We start from the raw sequence: 14,663 nt of genomic DNA on the forward strand, positions 1-14,663 counted from the left end.
CCCGCCCGCCCAGGCCCCGAGGAGAGGGAGGGAGGGAGGCGGCGACGGTCTGCGGATGGCGGCGGCTGGGGCGGTGCCGGGGCGATGAGCACGAGGGGCCCCGGGCCCTGGGCTGCGCGGCCGGAGCGGGCCCGGGCGGGGCCATGGGCCAGGTGCTGCCTGTCTTCGCCCACTGCAGTGAGTCCCCCCAGTCCCTGGGGTTGGGGTGCCAGCTCGAAAAGGGGGAGGATTCCCGGGGTTGATGGGATAAGGACAAAGAAAGAATCCCCGCGCCAATTAGTCAAGCTCTCCGTGGGCCTCAGTTTCCCCCTTTGTCAAATGAAAGGGTTGGACTCGATGATCTCTAAGCACCTTCCAGTTTTAAACAGAACGGGCTACGGAGAGCCAGGCCAGACAGAACGGAAAGGGACCGGGAGAGATGAGGCAAGAGCCGGAGCTGTCCCCGAGCCGTGGTGCTGATCCCAGGGAAAGGCCTAGGATGAATGGGGGAGGGGAAGACTGCCATTCCCCGCCCCATCCCTCCCCCTTCTCCCTTTCCCAGGACTCCGTGGGACTAATCCTGGGCCACTACCTCTAAGGGGCAGTCTTGTCCATCCATCTCGAGCTTTAGACACAGACACACAGACACACAGACACATGCGCTCCCACCCCAACCATTCTTGAATAGATTTGGAATTAATTTTTATAGTATAGAGAAGGAAGTGTCAGATGCTTCCCACACCTCCACCTCCCCTCTTGCTGGTACAGAGGCATCACAAGAATTTGATTCTAGTCCCACAGCCGGCTTTATTTTTAAAGAGCACCATCTTGGACAAACTTCTAGGCCTCTGTTTCCTGTCTATACAACTAGAGAGGATCAGGTGGATTAGAGTCCTTTGCTGCTCTCACATTGTGCTTTCTAGAGCATTTCTGACCCTATGATTCTTAAAGGCTAAGACACTATGACTTTAAAGTTCTCAAAGCTTAAATCCTAAGATTCAAAGTTTCTACAATTATAAGAGTCGAAAATTCCAAGATTCCAGGCGTCTAAGACTGTATTTTGTGATCCCAAGTATCTAAGATGTCTGAACTGGGTTGCCTAAGATTCCATTTCTTTCTTAGAAGAAGCACCATCTACTGCCTCCTCCACTCCTGACTCCACAGACGGTGAGTAGAGTCTACCTCTATTTTCTTTCTGGAAGGGGTATTTCTGGGATGCTAAACTGGGGGAGGGGATGAAAAGAGTTGGTAACTCACTGTAACTCATACTTTCTTTTTTTAAAACCTTTAGCTTCCATTTTAGAATTAATATTGTGTATTGGTTCCAAGGCAGAAGAGTGGTGAGGGCTAGGCAATAGGGGGTGGTTTGCCCAGGATCACCCAGCTAGGAAGTGTCTGAGGTCATATTTGAACCTAGGACCTCCCATCTCTAGGCGTGAGTCTCAGTTCATTGAGCCATCTAGCTGCCCCCTAAACTCATGCTTTTTAAGGGGGAAATGAGGAGAACTTGGGTACTGCTGGAGTGGAAGGAAATCAAAATTTAGCCATTTAATGCTCTTGGGGAGAAGACAGATTAGGAGCTGTTGAGGGGAAATCCTAACTCTACTACTACTTCCTGTTTTGACCTTGATGAAGGAAACAGAAACTCAGCTGCCTCACCTGTCAAAATGAAGCAGGTAGATTAGCTGATTTATACATTCTATTCCTTATCTAAGATCCTATAAGCAAAGGAGGATCCTGGGTATTTTTAAAAGAATCTGGAGTTTAGAGATGGTGGGTAATGCTAAGGGGCCAGAAATTAAAAGTCAGTGCCCTACCAGGTGGCAACGACGATTCGGATTTCCGGGAGTTGCACACTGCCCGGGAGTTCTCTGAGGAGGAGGAGGAGGAGACGACGTCGCAGGACTGGGGGACCCCCAGAGAGCTGACCTTCTCCTATATCGCCTTTGAGGCTGGAGGCAGCCGTCGTGACTCAGTTCCTCGCCGACCTCGTCTCTCGGGACGCTCCGAGTCTCGTGAACAGGGCCCATTGGGCCTAGGAGACAGCTTGGAGAGCATCCCCAGCCTGAGTCAGTCACCAGAACCTGAACGGCGGGCTGCCCTGGAAGGCCCTCCTCAGGCAGAACTTCGGCTCCGCCTGGACCAGCTGGCCTGGGAGTCAGGGCAGGCGGCCTCAGGGGAGTCAGCCAGCAGCCCCTCGGAAGAGGACGAAGACGAGAACGAGGAGGAAGAGGGCAGACTGGAGCCCAGACTGACTGGGGAAGGTAAGTAGGAAGGGCAGAAGGAGGTTCAAGCATGAGCTGAATGTGGGTCTGCGGGAAGGAAAGGGAGAAGAGGCAGAAGCATGGATTCTTAGATGCACGTTATTAGGATCTGGGAGGAAAGAGTGATTGGATCTTGGAAGGGAGTGGAATGGTAGTGCTTGAACTCTGGGTTGTCTTGGGGCTGGAGATACACCCTTAAGGAGAAGCTCATAGCCTCATCTCCCTCTTCTTTGCTTCGAAGACTTGGAAGTGCCGTGCCCCCCAGTTGAACCCTTCCAGCCTGAGGTCTGTTGGCCACCTCTCAGCCCTGGTCAGGGAACGCCAGACCTCCAGGACCACACCCCTTCCCCGCCTCTTTCGCTGGGGTCTCGGGGCTCAAACTCTTGGCGGGAGGAGGAAGAGCCAGAAGAGGAGGGGGAGGTGTGGGGAGCAGTTGAGAGAGAGCCAATCACCGGGCCGCATCTGGACAGCTCGGACCAATCAGGGATCACTCTAGAAATTCACATCCTAGGTAAGTATTTGCCTTTCCGACCTGAATTGTTCTGGGGAGGAGGGATTTAGACACCTAGTCTACCTGGAAGAAACCAATAGGCAAAGACAGACCCGGAATAGGAATAGATCAAGCCTTGACCTGGCTAGATGGGTACTCTAAACCTCAGTATTTAGAAAGGCAAGGAATAGTGTGGACTTACTCAGGAAAGAATCCTGTGAGGACCAGAAGGCTGGAGAGGTCGTATGTGAGAGACGGGAAATCCAGTCTTGATCAAGGATAGAAGGACAGGAGAAAGACCAACAAAGACCCACTGGCTCCTCTCTAGATCATCAACCCCGCCCACCAGCTTTTCCATATCTCCTCTCTCTTTTCCTTTCCCACTCCTACCTTCTTACGATTTGCTCTTTCCCGTTCCTCTTCCCCCCTTCTCCACTTTCTATTCAGTTAACTGTATTAATCCAACCCTTACTATGTCCTAGGCACTGCAAAAATGTGACCATAAAAAGCTCACATTCTAATGAGGAAGAAACTATTTGATAATGATCTATATTCAAGAGAGATATTGTGTAGCTGGAAATAATCTCAGAGAGAAAGACAGTAATAGAGGTTGAGGAGAGATCACAAAAGGGCTCTTGTAGAATATGGGATTTCAGTTGAGTCTTGAAGGAAGTCAGGAAGGAGGTGAAGGTGATGGGACAGAACCTTTCAGGCATGAGAGACAGCCATTACAAAGGCATGGAGTCTGGAAATGGAGCAAGTGGGTCAATGTCACTGTATATGGAGAAAGTTCTAGGAAGAATGAAAAAATAGGAAGGGATGGGGAGGTTGTGATGAGTTTTAAATGTTGCACAAAGGGATTTATATTGATCATAGAGTCAAGAGGGAGCCAGAGGAAGTGAATGAATAGAGAGGGAAGATATGGTCAGACCTGTGCTTTAGGAAAATCCCTTTGGCAACAGAGGGTGGATTGGAGTGGGGAGAAACTTGTGGAAGGAGACCAACCAGCAGGCTATCGAAGTTGCCCAGAATGAGGCAATGAGGGCGTGTACCTGGTTGGCAGCTAGGTGAGTATCAAGGTGATATAGAGGAAAGCTCTATGTTGGGAATGAAGAAATACCAAGATGTGACTACAAATTGGACACTGGGCAGCAGGCAGGGGGCAGAGTGTGAGAGAGAGAGAGAGAGAGAGGAATGGAGGATAACACTGAGGTTGCTTATAATTTTCTCCTTCCCTCTTTGCCCTAACCATTCTCCATTTATTCCCTCTTCTCTATTGTCTCCTTTAGGTACCTACTTTTGGCTAATTATAAATAATTCCCATCTTCTTCTAGGCCATAACAACTGTCATTGATCCATTGGCTAGTTCCAGCCAACACCCTCCAGCCCCCCCCCCCCCTTTAAACTCTTACTGTCATATTTTCACCTGTAAGGGGCGCCAGAGGGCAGGCATGAAATGATTTCAAATCCTTGGCCCTCTGTCCTCCCCATCCCACTCATTGGCCTTATTTTTACTCCATGAAGTAGCCCTTCTATGTTGCCATTGGTCAGTGGTAGATCCTGCTCCCTGCTCTGCATTCTCCTGATCTCATTTTTTGGTCGTCGTCGTTGTTCTTTTTTTTCCTAGGGTACCACCATTGGCTAATTATAAATAGACCTTGTCCTCTTCTCCCTCTCCCCCCCCAAGATACTACCCTTTCCTTCCTTCTCCGCCAGGGAGCTCCAGAACATTATTACTTAAGTATAACCAAATCCCGCCTCCCACTGTCCTTTTTATTGCCTAATTGGCTGATCTAAAGCGTCCCTACTGGCTGATTATAAATAGACCACGCCCATTTAGTGCCTCTTGTCCCATCATTGGGTCCCATTTCTTCTTGCTGGGGATAGATATAATTAGACTTTCTCTTTAGCATCTTCCCTTTTTCTTCTTTCCCTTTCACCTCATCTTGGGGCGCTGCTTCAGGCTTCTCCTTTAACACTTTCCTCTCTTCCCAATTCCATTGGTTAAATATAGCTAAGCCACACCCCTTATGTACTTCCACATGCCCCTCCCACTGGCTGGTCTCTTTTCATTTCCTAAATAGTCCCGCCTTCTCTGTTTTCGTCCCTCTTCCCATCTCATTGGCTCTCTCTGAGACCTTGGATCGCCACCATTGGCTACTTTAAAGAAGGTCCTACCCCTGTGGGCAGCTTCTCCCCCTTACCTTCTATGGGCTCCTCTTGCCTCTTTCTTCCCGGAGCTCTTTTGGCAAGTTCTTGCCCCTAGCTGTCTCCCCGTAAACCTTTTCCTAGTCTCCGCTAGGGGGCCCCCGGGCACAGCTATTGGTCGATTTCGGGAAGCCCCGCCCCTTGCCTTGCTCCCTCCCAAGTTCCCTCCCTTTCTCCTCCGACCCCTCCCCCCCTTGCTTCTTGGAGCTCCGTACCCCGCGGACCGCCGCTGTTCCGGCCCCGACCCCCGGCGCCGAGATGGGAGGCAGCAAAGGTGGGGATGGGCGGGGGTCTGGAGGGGAGCATGGTCTGCTGTGTGAGCTTGGATGAGCCCTTGCCCCTCTTTGTGCCTCAGTTTCCCTATAGGAAAACTCCCCAAAGGAGGGGAGAGGTCAGGCTCGGTGGTCCCTTGCAGTCCCGATGTCTCACGGACCATAAGGCGGAGGGAGGGTCCACTAAGCCCCGGGGGAGAACCCTATCTGAGAAGTGGATGGGAAGGGGGGGGTTCATTCCATCCCCCTCACCAGGGCCCTTTGGATGGGGGGTCTCTGGGCCCCTTCTCCCCTGCCTAGAGGCACCCTTCCCTGCCAGTGCAACAGGTGGGGCTGTCACTCACGGGGGAGGGAGGCCTGATTCCTGACAGCTGAGGGAATCAGACACCAGCTCCCCTCCACAGCTCCCCTGAGTCCAGCCTAAACTTAGTCCCCACCTCTGGCGAAGCAGCCTCTCTCTCTCTCCCCACCCCACCCCACCCCCACTGTCCTCCCCTCACACCAACCATGGGATCTGGCAAACTTGGATTCTCCCCGCCCCCCCCCCCCCCTTTGCTTTATTCCAGTCAGTTTCCCCTCCCCAGGTCTCAGTTTCCTCGTCTGCAAAATATGGGAAATTGGTCATGCATGGTCTGGAAGGGTGTTTTCAGTTCTGCCATTCTGGGTTGTATAACCCCTTTCAGCTGTGAAGGTCTGTTCCAAGGTTCCTCCCAGTTCCGACATTCTCTACTCTAAGGCCTCTTCCAACTCTGGAATTCTCTGTTCCGAGATCTCTTTCAATACCTCCTATTCTAAGGCCCTTTTCGGCTCCCCTACTTTCTGTTCTAGGCTCTAAGGTTCCTTCTAGCACCGCTTGTTCTCTCTTCTACGGTTCTGTTGTGGGAGTTCTGGGTCTGGGAAGGAAAACAGGACTGCCAGTCCTGAAGGGTTTGTGCCCTTGTTTGTGGGGGAGCCCCTCTTATGGGGAAATGAGGAGAGATTCAGGGAGAGGGTTCAGAAGGGGAGAGGGAGGGAGGGAGTAATCTAAGCCTGGGAGGCCCAGATGGGGATGGGGGCCGTCGGGGCAGTGGGGACGAGCCAGGACTCTGGGACACTCTGTCTGTGACCTGGGCAGAGTCAGGAGGAGAGAGAAAGAGTGCTCTAGTCAGAATTTGATCTTCCTTTGGGCAGTAACGCTGAGGGGCTGGCCTTGGGACTGAGTCCAGGGGGAGAGGGAGAAGGTATGCTGAAGGTCAGGAGCCCTGGGCCAGCTTGGGAAAGTCCCTCCCCATCTCTTCGCCTTAGTTTCCCCACCTATAAAATGAGAGTTGGGAGCGGATCATATGGCGTCCAAGGAAGGTTCCTTTTAGTTCTGATATTCTGCAATCCGCCTGCCTCTACCTCCTCGGGTTGTCATAAGAATCAAGTGTGATCACAAAGAACTTGAGAAACCTTAACTCCCCTCTTTCTACCCATGACACCAAATAAGTTCTTTCTTGTCATTCTAGTCAGTGGTTCCTTGGGAATCCCTAGATTACTCAGTGGATGGAGAGCCTGGCCCAGAAATGGGACACCCTGGGTTCAGATGTGAACTTTCCATCAGTGTGACCCTGGGCAAGTCACTTCACCCCCATTGCCTAGCCCTACTGCTCTTCTGACTTGGAACCAATACTTAGTATTGATTCTAAGGCAGAAGGTAAGGTTTTTTTTTTTTTTTTAAGATTGATCCTAAAATGGGTCAATTCCCTTCCCTGGCCTCAGTTTATCCACCAGGAAATTGCATGTGTTGGGTTAGATAATATCGGATGTTCTCTGATACTATTGGATCTCTGTGTTTGGTACGGCTGAGAGGGCCAGGACCCAGCAGTACCTCTCCTCTGCTGTCTCCACAGTGGCAGAACTACTGTATTGGCGAGACACAAGGACGTCAGGTGTGGTCTTCACAGGCATCATGATCTCCTTGCTCTGCCTCCTACACTTCAGCATTGTCTCCGTGGCCTCCCATGTAGCCCTGGCTGTCCTGGCAGTCACCATCTCTCTCAGGGTTTACCACAAGGCACTGCAGGCTGTGCACCGGGGTGATGGGGCCAACCCCTTCCAGTAAGCTACCCCCCAGACCTGACCTTGCCCCCAATTCCAACCCTGCCCCCTCACTAACCTTAAACCAGGCTCTACTAATGGGGCTCCTCCCCTGCTCAGACCCCCGAGCCCCTAAAGTATGAGCCTTGCCTCAGTCTCTTCCTAGCTTCTTCCTTCCTTTCCACCCCTTCCCCATCTCAGACGAGTGGCCCAAGAGCCCTGGATTCTAGCCTTGTCTCTGCCCTGGGCTCATGCCCTAACCCAAGCAAGAGTAGCAATCAGAGTCTAATGGATCCAGCCAGAGAGCTGGGATCCCGGGATCTGACTGCAGGCAACAACTCCAGGATTTCTGAACTTTGTGGGACCTTGGACAAGTCCTTTCTCGTTCTGAGGTTCTCCATCTCTAAAATGAGCCCCGACTCAGTGGTCTCCCACTCCACTCTTGTATGCTATCTGTCCCTTGCCTTCCTTTCCTTCTCATCCTCCACTGTTCCCTCTTTAGGTCAATGGAGGGAAGGGGCCTGGGTGGCTGGGAAAGAGCTCTTAGAGGGCAGTTCTTCTGGTGGCCACTGGGTGCGATCCTGCTCGTCACCACCAGATGGCGCAGCAGATCAGGACCTCTTCTGCCCTGCGGTTCTGCTCCGGGACAGCAGATGGTGCTGCGTTGATGGTGTTTTCGCATCCCAGGCATCTGGGTCTTTGCTGGGGATCCCAGAGCCCTCTGGGTGCGCCCTGTTCTGCGGGTTCCACCTTAGGCCACCAGAGGACGCTGCGGGGCTAGGACTTGTCTCAACCTTTTCCAGCCTCAACCTCTTGGGTCTCCCCTCCCCACCCCCACTGCCCCATTCAGGGCTTACCTGGATGTGGACCTGAGCCTGAGCCGGGAGCAGACAGCACGCTACACCGAGCAGATCACAGCTCACGTGGTTTCCGGGGTGACGCTAATGAGACACCTGTTTCTGGTGGAGGACCTGGTGGATTCCCTCAAGGTGATGGGGCTTTGGACACCTGACCCCCTCCTGGGACAGCCCCACCATGACCAGCAGCATCTTTTTCTAAAGGGGAACCGGGGAGACTTCGGGCTGCTGGGCCAGAGGGGGAGCTCCTCATCAGTCAGTGGGTTTCTGGAAGACACAAATGCTAGAGGAAACTCAGAGCCTCCAGCCAGCACCTTATTCTTGAACCTTGGTCTTGTCTTAGGGCTAGGTAGTCAGGGTTAAGTGACTCGCCCAGGGTCACACAGCTAGGAAGTGTTAGAGGCACTCCTGGGTGACGTTCCCAGCCTTGGGAAGAGCATGGTCCCCAGGGCACAGTGGTGGGGATGAAGCACGGCCACCCTGGCCAGGAGCCTCCTAACCATGGCTGTCTCCCACAGCTGGCTCTCCTCTTCTACATCCTGACCTTCGTGGGAGCTGTTTTCAACGGCTTGACTCTTCTCATCTTGGGTGAGCTGGTGGGAAGGGCCAGGCTGGGGGAGGGGCATGGTCACCCGTCCCGGGTTATGAACCTCCAACTCTTGGTTTTTCCAGGTGTGATAAGTGCATTTACCTTCCCTTTGCTGTACCGGCAACACCAGGTGAGGAGGGGCTCCGCCACCCCCAGCCCATGCACTTCTCTCCCCCCACCCCCCCGGCCCCAGAGCTTCTAGGCAGACAGAGCAGGCCCACCCCTGCCAACTGGATTGAGGCAGGTGGGCACAACACCTGCAGACACCCATCCCAGCCATCCAGAGGCGCCATGGCTGGGTGACCCCACCTTTGGCCAGATGACCCGCACTAGGCCAAGCAACAGTATTTATTGCTGACAAACAGGCAGTTTGGACAAACACCCCAACACCCCACCAGCACCTGTTTGTCCTGGACACACACATCCCGGCCAGAGGCAACCCAGTCAGCTGACCTTCGGGCTAAACTGAGCCACCGCAACAAGGCCAAGTCACACCACAGCCACCCTCCCCTGCCTCACCCCTTACTTCATAGGCTCAGAGGCCCTTCGAGCAGGACAAAGCCTGGCAGGTCAGAGGAAAGATTTTGGGCTGGAAAGCCATTTGGGGGGCATCCAGAGCAACCCCTGCAGTTTACACGGAGGGGGGGGGGGAGCTGAAACCTAGACAGGGGAAAGGACTTGCCCTCATATATGGTGGAGGGGGGGAGAGACAGAGGGAGAGAGGAGAGGGGTGGACAGAGAGGAGAGAGAGAGAGAGGAGAGGGGGAGACAGGCAGGGAGAGAGAGAGGGAGAGAGAGGAGAGGGGGAGACAGGCAGGGAGAGAGAGAGAGGAGAGGGGGAGACAGAGGCAGGGAGAGGAAGAGAGAGAGAGGAGAGGGGGAGACAGAGATACAAAGAGAGGGAGAGAGGAGAGGGGGAGACAGAGACAGAGGGAGAGAGAGGAGAGGGGGAGAGACAGACAGAGAGGAGAGAGAGAGAGGCAAGGGGGAGACAGAGGCAGGGAGAGGGGGAGACAGAGATACAGAGAGAGGGAGAGAGGAGAAGAGGAGACAGAGACAGAAAGGAGAGGGGGAGACAGAGACAGAGAGGGGGGAGACAGAGGAGAGGGGGAGACAGAGGCAGGGAGAGACAGAGGGAGAGAGAGGAGAGGGGGAGACAGAGGCAGGGAGAGGAAGAGAGAGAGAGGAGAGGGGGAGACAGATACAGAGAGGGAGAGAGGAGAGGGGGGAGAAGGAGACAAAAAGGGGGGAGAGAGGAGAGGGGGAGACAGAGACAGAGAGACAAAGAGAGACAGGAGAAATAGAGAGACAGAAAAAGAATGAGTTTGTGTCTTAGGGAAAGGGTTTCAAGAAAGCCTTCCTAGAGGAGATGGCTCCTGGGTTGTCTAGGGGATCAGTATGAGCAGAGGCATGGAGATGCCAAAGTAAAATACAAGATGAGATGAGGGGAGTGATAATCATTCAGCTTGGATCATAGAGCACAGTGTCATGAATTCAGAGGCAAAAAGGACTTCAGTACTCATATGGGTCATAGATTTGGGGCTAGAATGGACTTCCTGGGGCCCTCTAATCTAACTACCTCATCTAACAGATGAGGAAACTGAGGCCAAGGAAGATTAAAAGATATCCCCAAACTCACAAGCTAGTTAAGCATCAGAATCAGAATTTGAACCCTGATCCTCTGATGCCAAACAGTCCTTCTCCTACCTGATCACCCTTCGATATGTGATAGTAAATAGTATAAACCAAAGAGAAAGGAAAGGTTGAATGGGTGGTGGGTGTGCAATTGTGTTGAGAAAGCCTCAAATGCCAGGCAGAAAGAGTTTGAATTTGCTGGGAGAGCCAATGAAGGTTGTAGACCCCATGGAAGAAGCTCCACTGTAGGAAGTTTACCCTGGTAATGTGTGAATGATGGATTGAGGAGACACAAGACAAGGATAGGCAGTCTGGTGAGGAGGTTCCCCTTGGACTTTTCAAGCTGATATGAGCCTCACAGAGTAGAAATGGTCCCCCTTAACTGGCTAAGGGAGCCCCACTAGAAATAGCCTCACCTACACCAATGGAGATTCACTTCAAGCCCTGAGGTCTACTTCCTATGAGACAACCAGGGTCTGACTGACATTCCCACCAGCCATTGACACCCAGGGGGGCTGGGTCCCCATCATTTAGCTGATTCCTCCCAAGGGGCAGCTGACTTCTAGGACTCTCTGTGCTCATTGCCCCCACCATCCCACAAACCCACAGCCAGGATCTCATGGACAGTTACCCTGGATCCCCTTGATGGCTACATTCTAAAACAGCTCTAGTTCCAGAATTCCATGAAAGAGAACAAGGAAATCATGGTTTTGGGGCACCATTGGGGAGCACACGGAGGATGCAGATGGCTTCTACAGCTGGTGAACAATAGTGGAGAGGAGGATGGGGATGCTGTGGGGAGCACTAGGGAGTTAGTGGGGTACAGGGAAGTGAGCTGCTCCTCCCTGGGCAATATCACTGCTGCTGGGCTTCCTTGAGTGTACATGAGGGGGAGTGGAGAGACCCCCTGGGATCAGGGGGAAGGTCCCTCCCCTCCCACCAAGAAAATACTTTTTCCATCTCCCCTAGGCCCAGATTGACCAGTATGTTGGGCTGGTGAACAATCAGCTGAGTTACATCAAGGCTAAGTGAGTATCTGTTTGCCTGTGGGTCTGGGCAGGGCAACGAGGCTGTTAAGGTGGACCCAATGGCCCTCTCTCTCCTCGATCTGTCCCCAGATTCCAGCTCTATCCTTTGCCCCTTCCCAAAGGATGCCTCCTTCTTCCCTGCTGCAACTCCAACTATGGCCACTAGATGGCAGGCTTGAAAATTTCTGGAGAGGGGTCCAAGCAGGAGCTAGGATACAGGATGCTCACAGTGGTTTTGCCATTGACTCCCACGTGACCTTGAGGCAAATCCTTACTTCTCTCTAAAACAGGCTCTGAAATCCCACTCATCTCTGACCTTCTGGGTTCTACGGGCCCTCCCAGCTCTTACATTCCCTGTTTTAAGGACCCTCCCAGCTCACATTCTCTGTTCTAAGCTCCCTTCAGCTCTCATTCCCTGTTCTAAGGACCCTCCCAGCTCTCATTCCCTGTTCTAAGGACCCTCCCAGCTCACATTCTCTGTTCTAAGCTCCCTTCAGCTCTCATTCCCTGTTCTAAGGGCCCTTCAGCTCTCATTCCCTGTTCTATAGGCCCTCCCAGCTTATATTCTCTGTTCTAAGCTCCCTTCAGCTCTCATTCCCTGTTCTAAGCTCCCTTCAGCTCTCATTCCCTGTTCTAAGGACCCTCCCAGCTCACATTCTCTGTTCTAAGCTCCCTTCAGCTCTCATTCCCTGTTCTATAGGCCCTCCCAGCTTATATTCTCTGTTCTAAGCTCCCTTCAGCTCTCATTCCCTGTTCTAAGGACCCTCCCAGCTCACATTCTCTGTTCTAAGCTCCCTTCAGCTCTCATTCCCTGTTCTAAGGGCCCTTCAGCTCTCATTCCCTGTTCTATAGGCCCTCCCAGCTTATATTCTCTGTTCTAAGCTCCCTTCAGCTCTCATTCCCTGTTCTAAGCTCCCTTCAGCTCTCATTCCCTGTTCTAAGGACCCTCCCAGCTCACATTCTCTGTTCTAAGCTCCCTTCAGCTCTCATTCCCTGTTCTAAGGGCCCTTCAGCTCTCATTCCCTGTTCTATAGGCCCTCCCAGCTTATATTCTCTGTTCTAAGCTCCCTTCAGCTCTCATTCCCTGTTCTAAGGACCCTCCCAGCTCACATTCTCTGTTCTAAGCTCCCTTCAGCTCTCATTCTCTATTCTAAGCTCCCTTCAGCTCTCATTCCCTGTTCTAAGCTCCCTTCAGCTCTCATTCCCTGTTCTAAGGACCCTCACAGCTCACATTCTCTGTTCTAAGGACCCTCACAGCTCACATTCCCTGTTCTAAGCTCCCTTCAGCTCTCATTCCCTGTTCTAAGCTCCCTTCAGCTCTCATTCCCTGTTCTAAGGACCCTCCCAGCTCACGTTCTCTGTTCTAATGACCCTCCCAGCTCACATTCTGTTCTAAGCTCCCTTCAGCTCTCATTCCCTGTTCTAAGGACCCTCCCAGCTCACATTCTCTGTTCTAAGCTCCCTCCCAGCTCACATTCCCTGTTCTATAGGCCCTCCCAGCTTATATTCTCTGTTCTAAGCTTCCTCCCAGCTTTGATGCCAGATGATTCTTCCATATCTAAAGTTAGCAATCAATATGTATATATACACATATAGAAAGTATTATAATTTGTAATAAATAGATAATTAGAATTTACAGAGAGAAAACAGCAGATCTCATTTTTCTTTCCACCGTTTCTGCAGGATCTGTTCAAAGATCCCAGGGACTGGGGCCTCTGCAAGTTCCAAAGCCAAAGCCGAATGAGCCCCTCTTCCGGCCGGCCCGGGACCCGCCTGCCCACAGCACCCCGGTGCCCTCTGTCAACTACCCCGCCTGCCCCCCTCCCTGCCAGCTTCCCAAGTCCTGGATCATACACACACATGCGCACACACACACATACCAGCCCTGGTGAACCTAGCTAGGGACTCTTCATGCTCCCCCCAAGCACCCAAACTCCTCCTTTCATCCCTGCTCTACCACTTCCCCTCACCCCATGCCCACCCCCACCATGGCCTTCAGGATGATGTGCACCCCTCTGGGAGTTTGCAGATGGTCCCTGGGTGCCCAGAAAGGCCAGGGACTTGTAGTTCTTTAGGCAGGGCTGCCCCCCTGATGCCAGGAGCTCCCACGCCGTCACTCCCTGTCACTGCTTCCCCTGCTGGGGGGTTGAGGTGTGTGTGTAGGGGGGTGCTATCTCCCCGTCTGCCACCATGTCCCCAGCCCTGGGGCATCTCATGAGGTTGAGGAAAGAACTGAGCTTGGATTTACACTTTAATAAAAACTTGTGGAAAACAAGTGGACTCGGCTCGTCATTTGGTCGGTAAACAAATATCACTGATCAAAACTCCCTCTGCCTGGCCTTCTCTGTCAATGACCTGGAGCATCACCATCACAGAGAGGGAGGGTGATAGAAGGGAGAATACTTGGAAGATGGAGGAAATGTGCCAGAGTAGAAAGGAAGCTGCCTCAGGTATAAGAGGATCTGGCTTCAAATTCTGCCTCTGGTGTTGCCTGTATGACCTTGGGTAAGTCACCAAACTTCTCTGATCCTGTTTCCCCATGTAGAAAATGAAGGAGCCTCTGAGGTACCTTCTAGCCCTTACCCTGTGTTCCTGTGACCTGGGTTTAATTCCCTGGGTCTTTATTTATTTTTAAAGTCTTACCCACTGGCTTAGAATCAATCCTAAATATTGGTTCCAAGGCAGAAGAGTGGTAAGGGTTAGGCACTGGGGGTTGAGTGACTTGCCCAGGGTCACACAGCTGGGAAGAGTCTGAGGTCAGATTTGAACCCAGATGTTGCCCAACTCTACCTGGTGCTCTATCCATGGTGCTACCCAGCTACTCCCAAACAGTTGACTTCTACCAAAGTCCAGCTTTGAGATGCCATCATTCTAGAACCACATCAAGGTTCAAACTAATCAGTCCATGAGCCTTTGGCTCTGGGGAGACACAGACAAAGGGGAAATCGTGCCTGTTCTTACGGAGCTTCCGATTTCGTGAGAGGCAATATTTCTGTGTGTGGGCACAGATAAGTCAAATACAAGGTCTTCCTGGAGGGGAAGGTCAGACCAGCAACTGAGGAAGTCAGCAAAGACCTCCTCGGGCAGAAAAAAGCTGCTGACACTTGGCCCAAGTCCTCAAGTAATGGAGAGGCAGGAGATGGAAAGCGAGAGAGTAAGAACTGGAGAGGAGCAGCGTGCCTGGCCCAAGAAGGCAGGAAAGGCTCCGACAGTGAACGGGACCGCCCGGTGCCTTCCCATCCAAGCGGGGCTCTCCAGTCTTCTCCCTGAAGCCCTCAGTCCC

General features: G+C 52.5%; 1 protein-coding gene across 2 annotated transcripts; it reads left to right on the top strand.

Annotated features, from left to right (window-relative positions):
- On the top strand, nt 1-13,655 carry RTN2 (reticulon 2). Of its 2 annotated transcripts, XM_056796337.1 has the most exons (10): nt 1-177; nt 1,102-1,146; nt 1,800-2,243; nt 2,485-2,754; nt 7,085-7,292; nt 8,122-8,260; nt 8,647-8,716; nt 8,801-8,847; nt 11,322-11,380; nt 13,064-13,655. In XM_056796337.1, the coding sequence occupies exons 1-10, from the start codon at nt 144-146 to the stop codon at nt 13,122-13,124; spliced, it is 1,377 nt and encodes a 458-aa protein (XP_056652315.1). In that variant the 5' UTR covers nt 1-143; the 3' UTR covers nt 13,125-13,655. The 2 variants fall into 2 exon arrangements, with proteins under 2 accessions (XP_056652315.1, XP_056652316.1); XM_056796338.1 differs by lacking the exons at nt 1-177; nt 1,102-1,146; nt 1,800-2,243; nt 2,485-2,754 and adding an exon at nt 4,922-5,215.
- Nucleotides 13,656-14,663: the final 1,008 nt, after the last annotated feature.

This window comes from Monodelphis domestica, chromosome 4, assembly GCF_027887165.1.
Source record: "Monodelphis domestica isolate mMonDom1 chromosome 4, mMonDom1.pri, whole genome shotgun sequence".
NCBI classification, from domain to species: Eukaryota; Metazoa; Chordata; class Mammalia; order Didelphimorphia; family Didelphidae; genus Monodelphis; species Monodelphis domestica.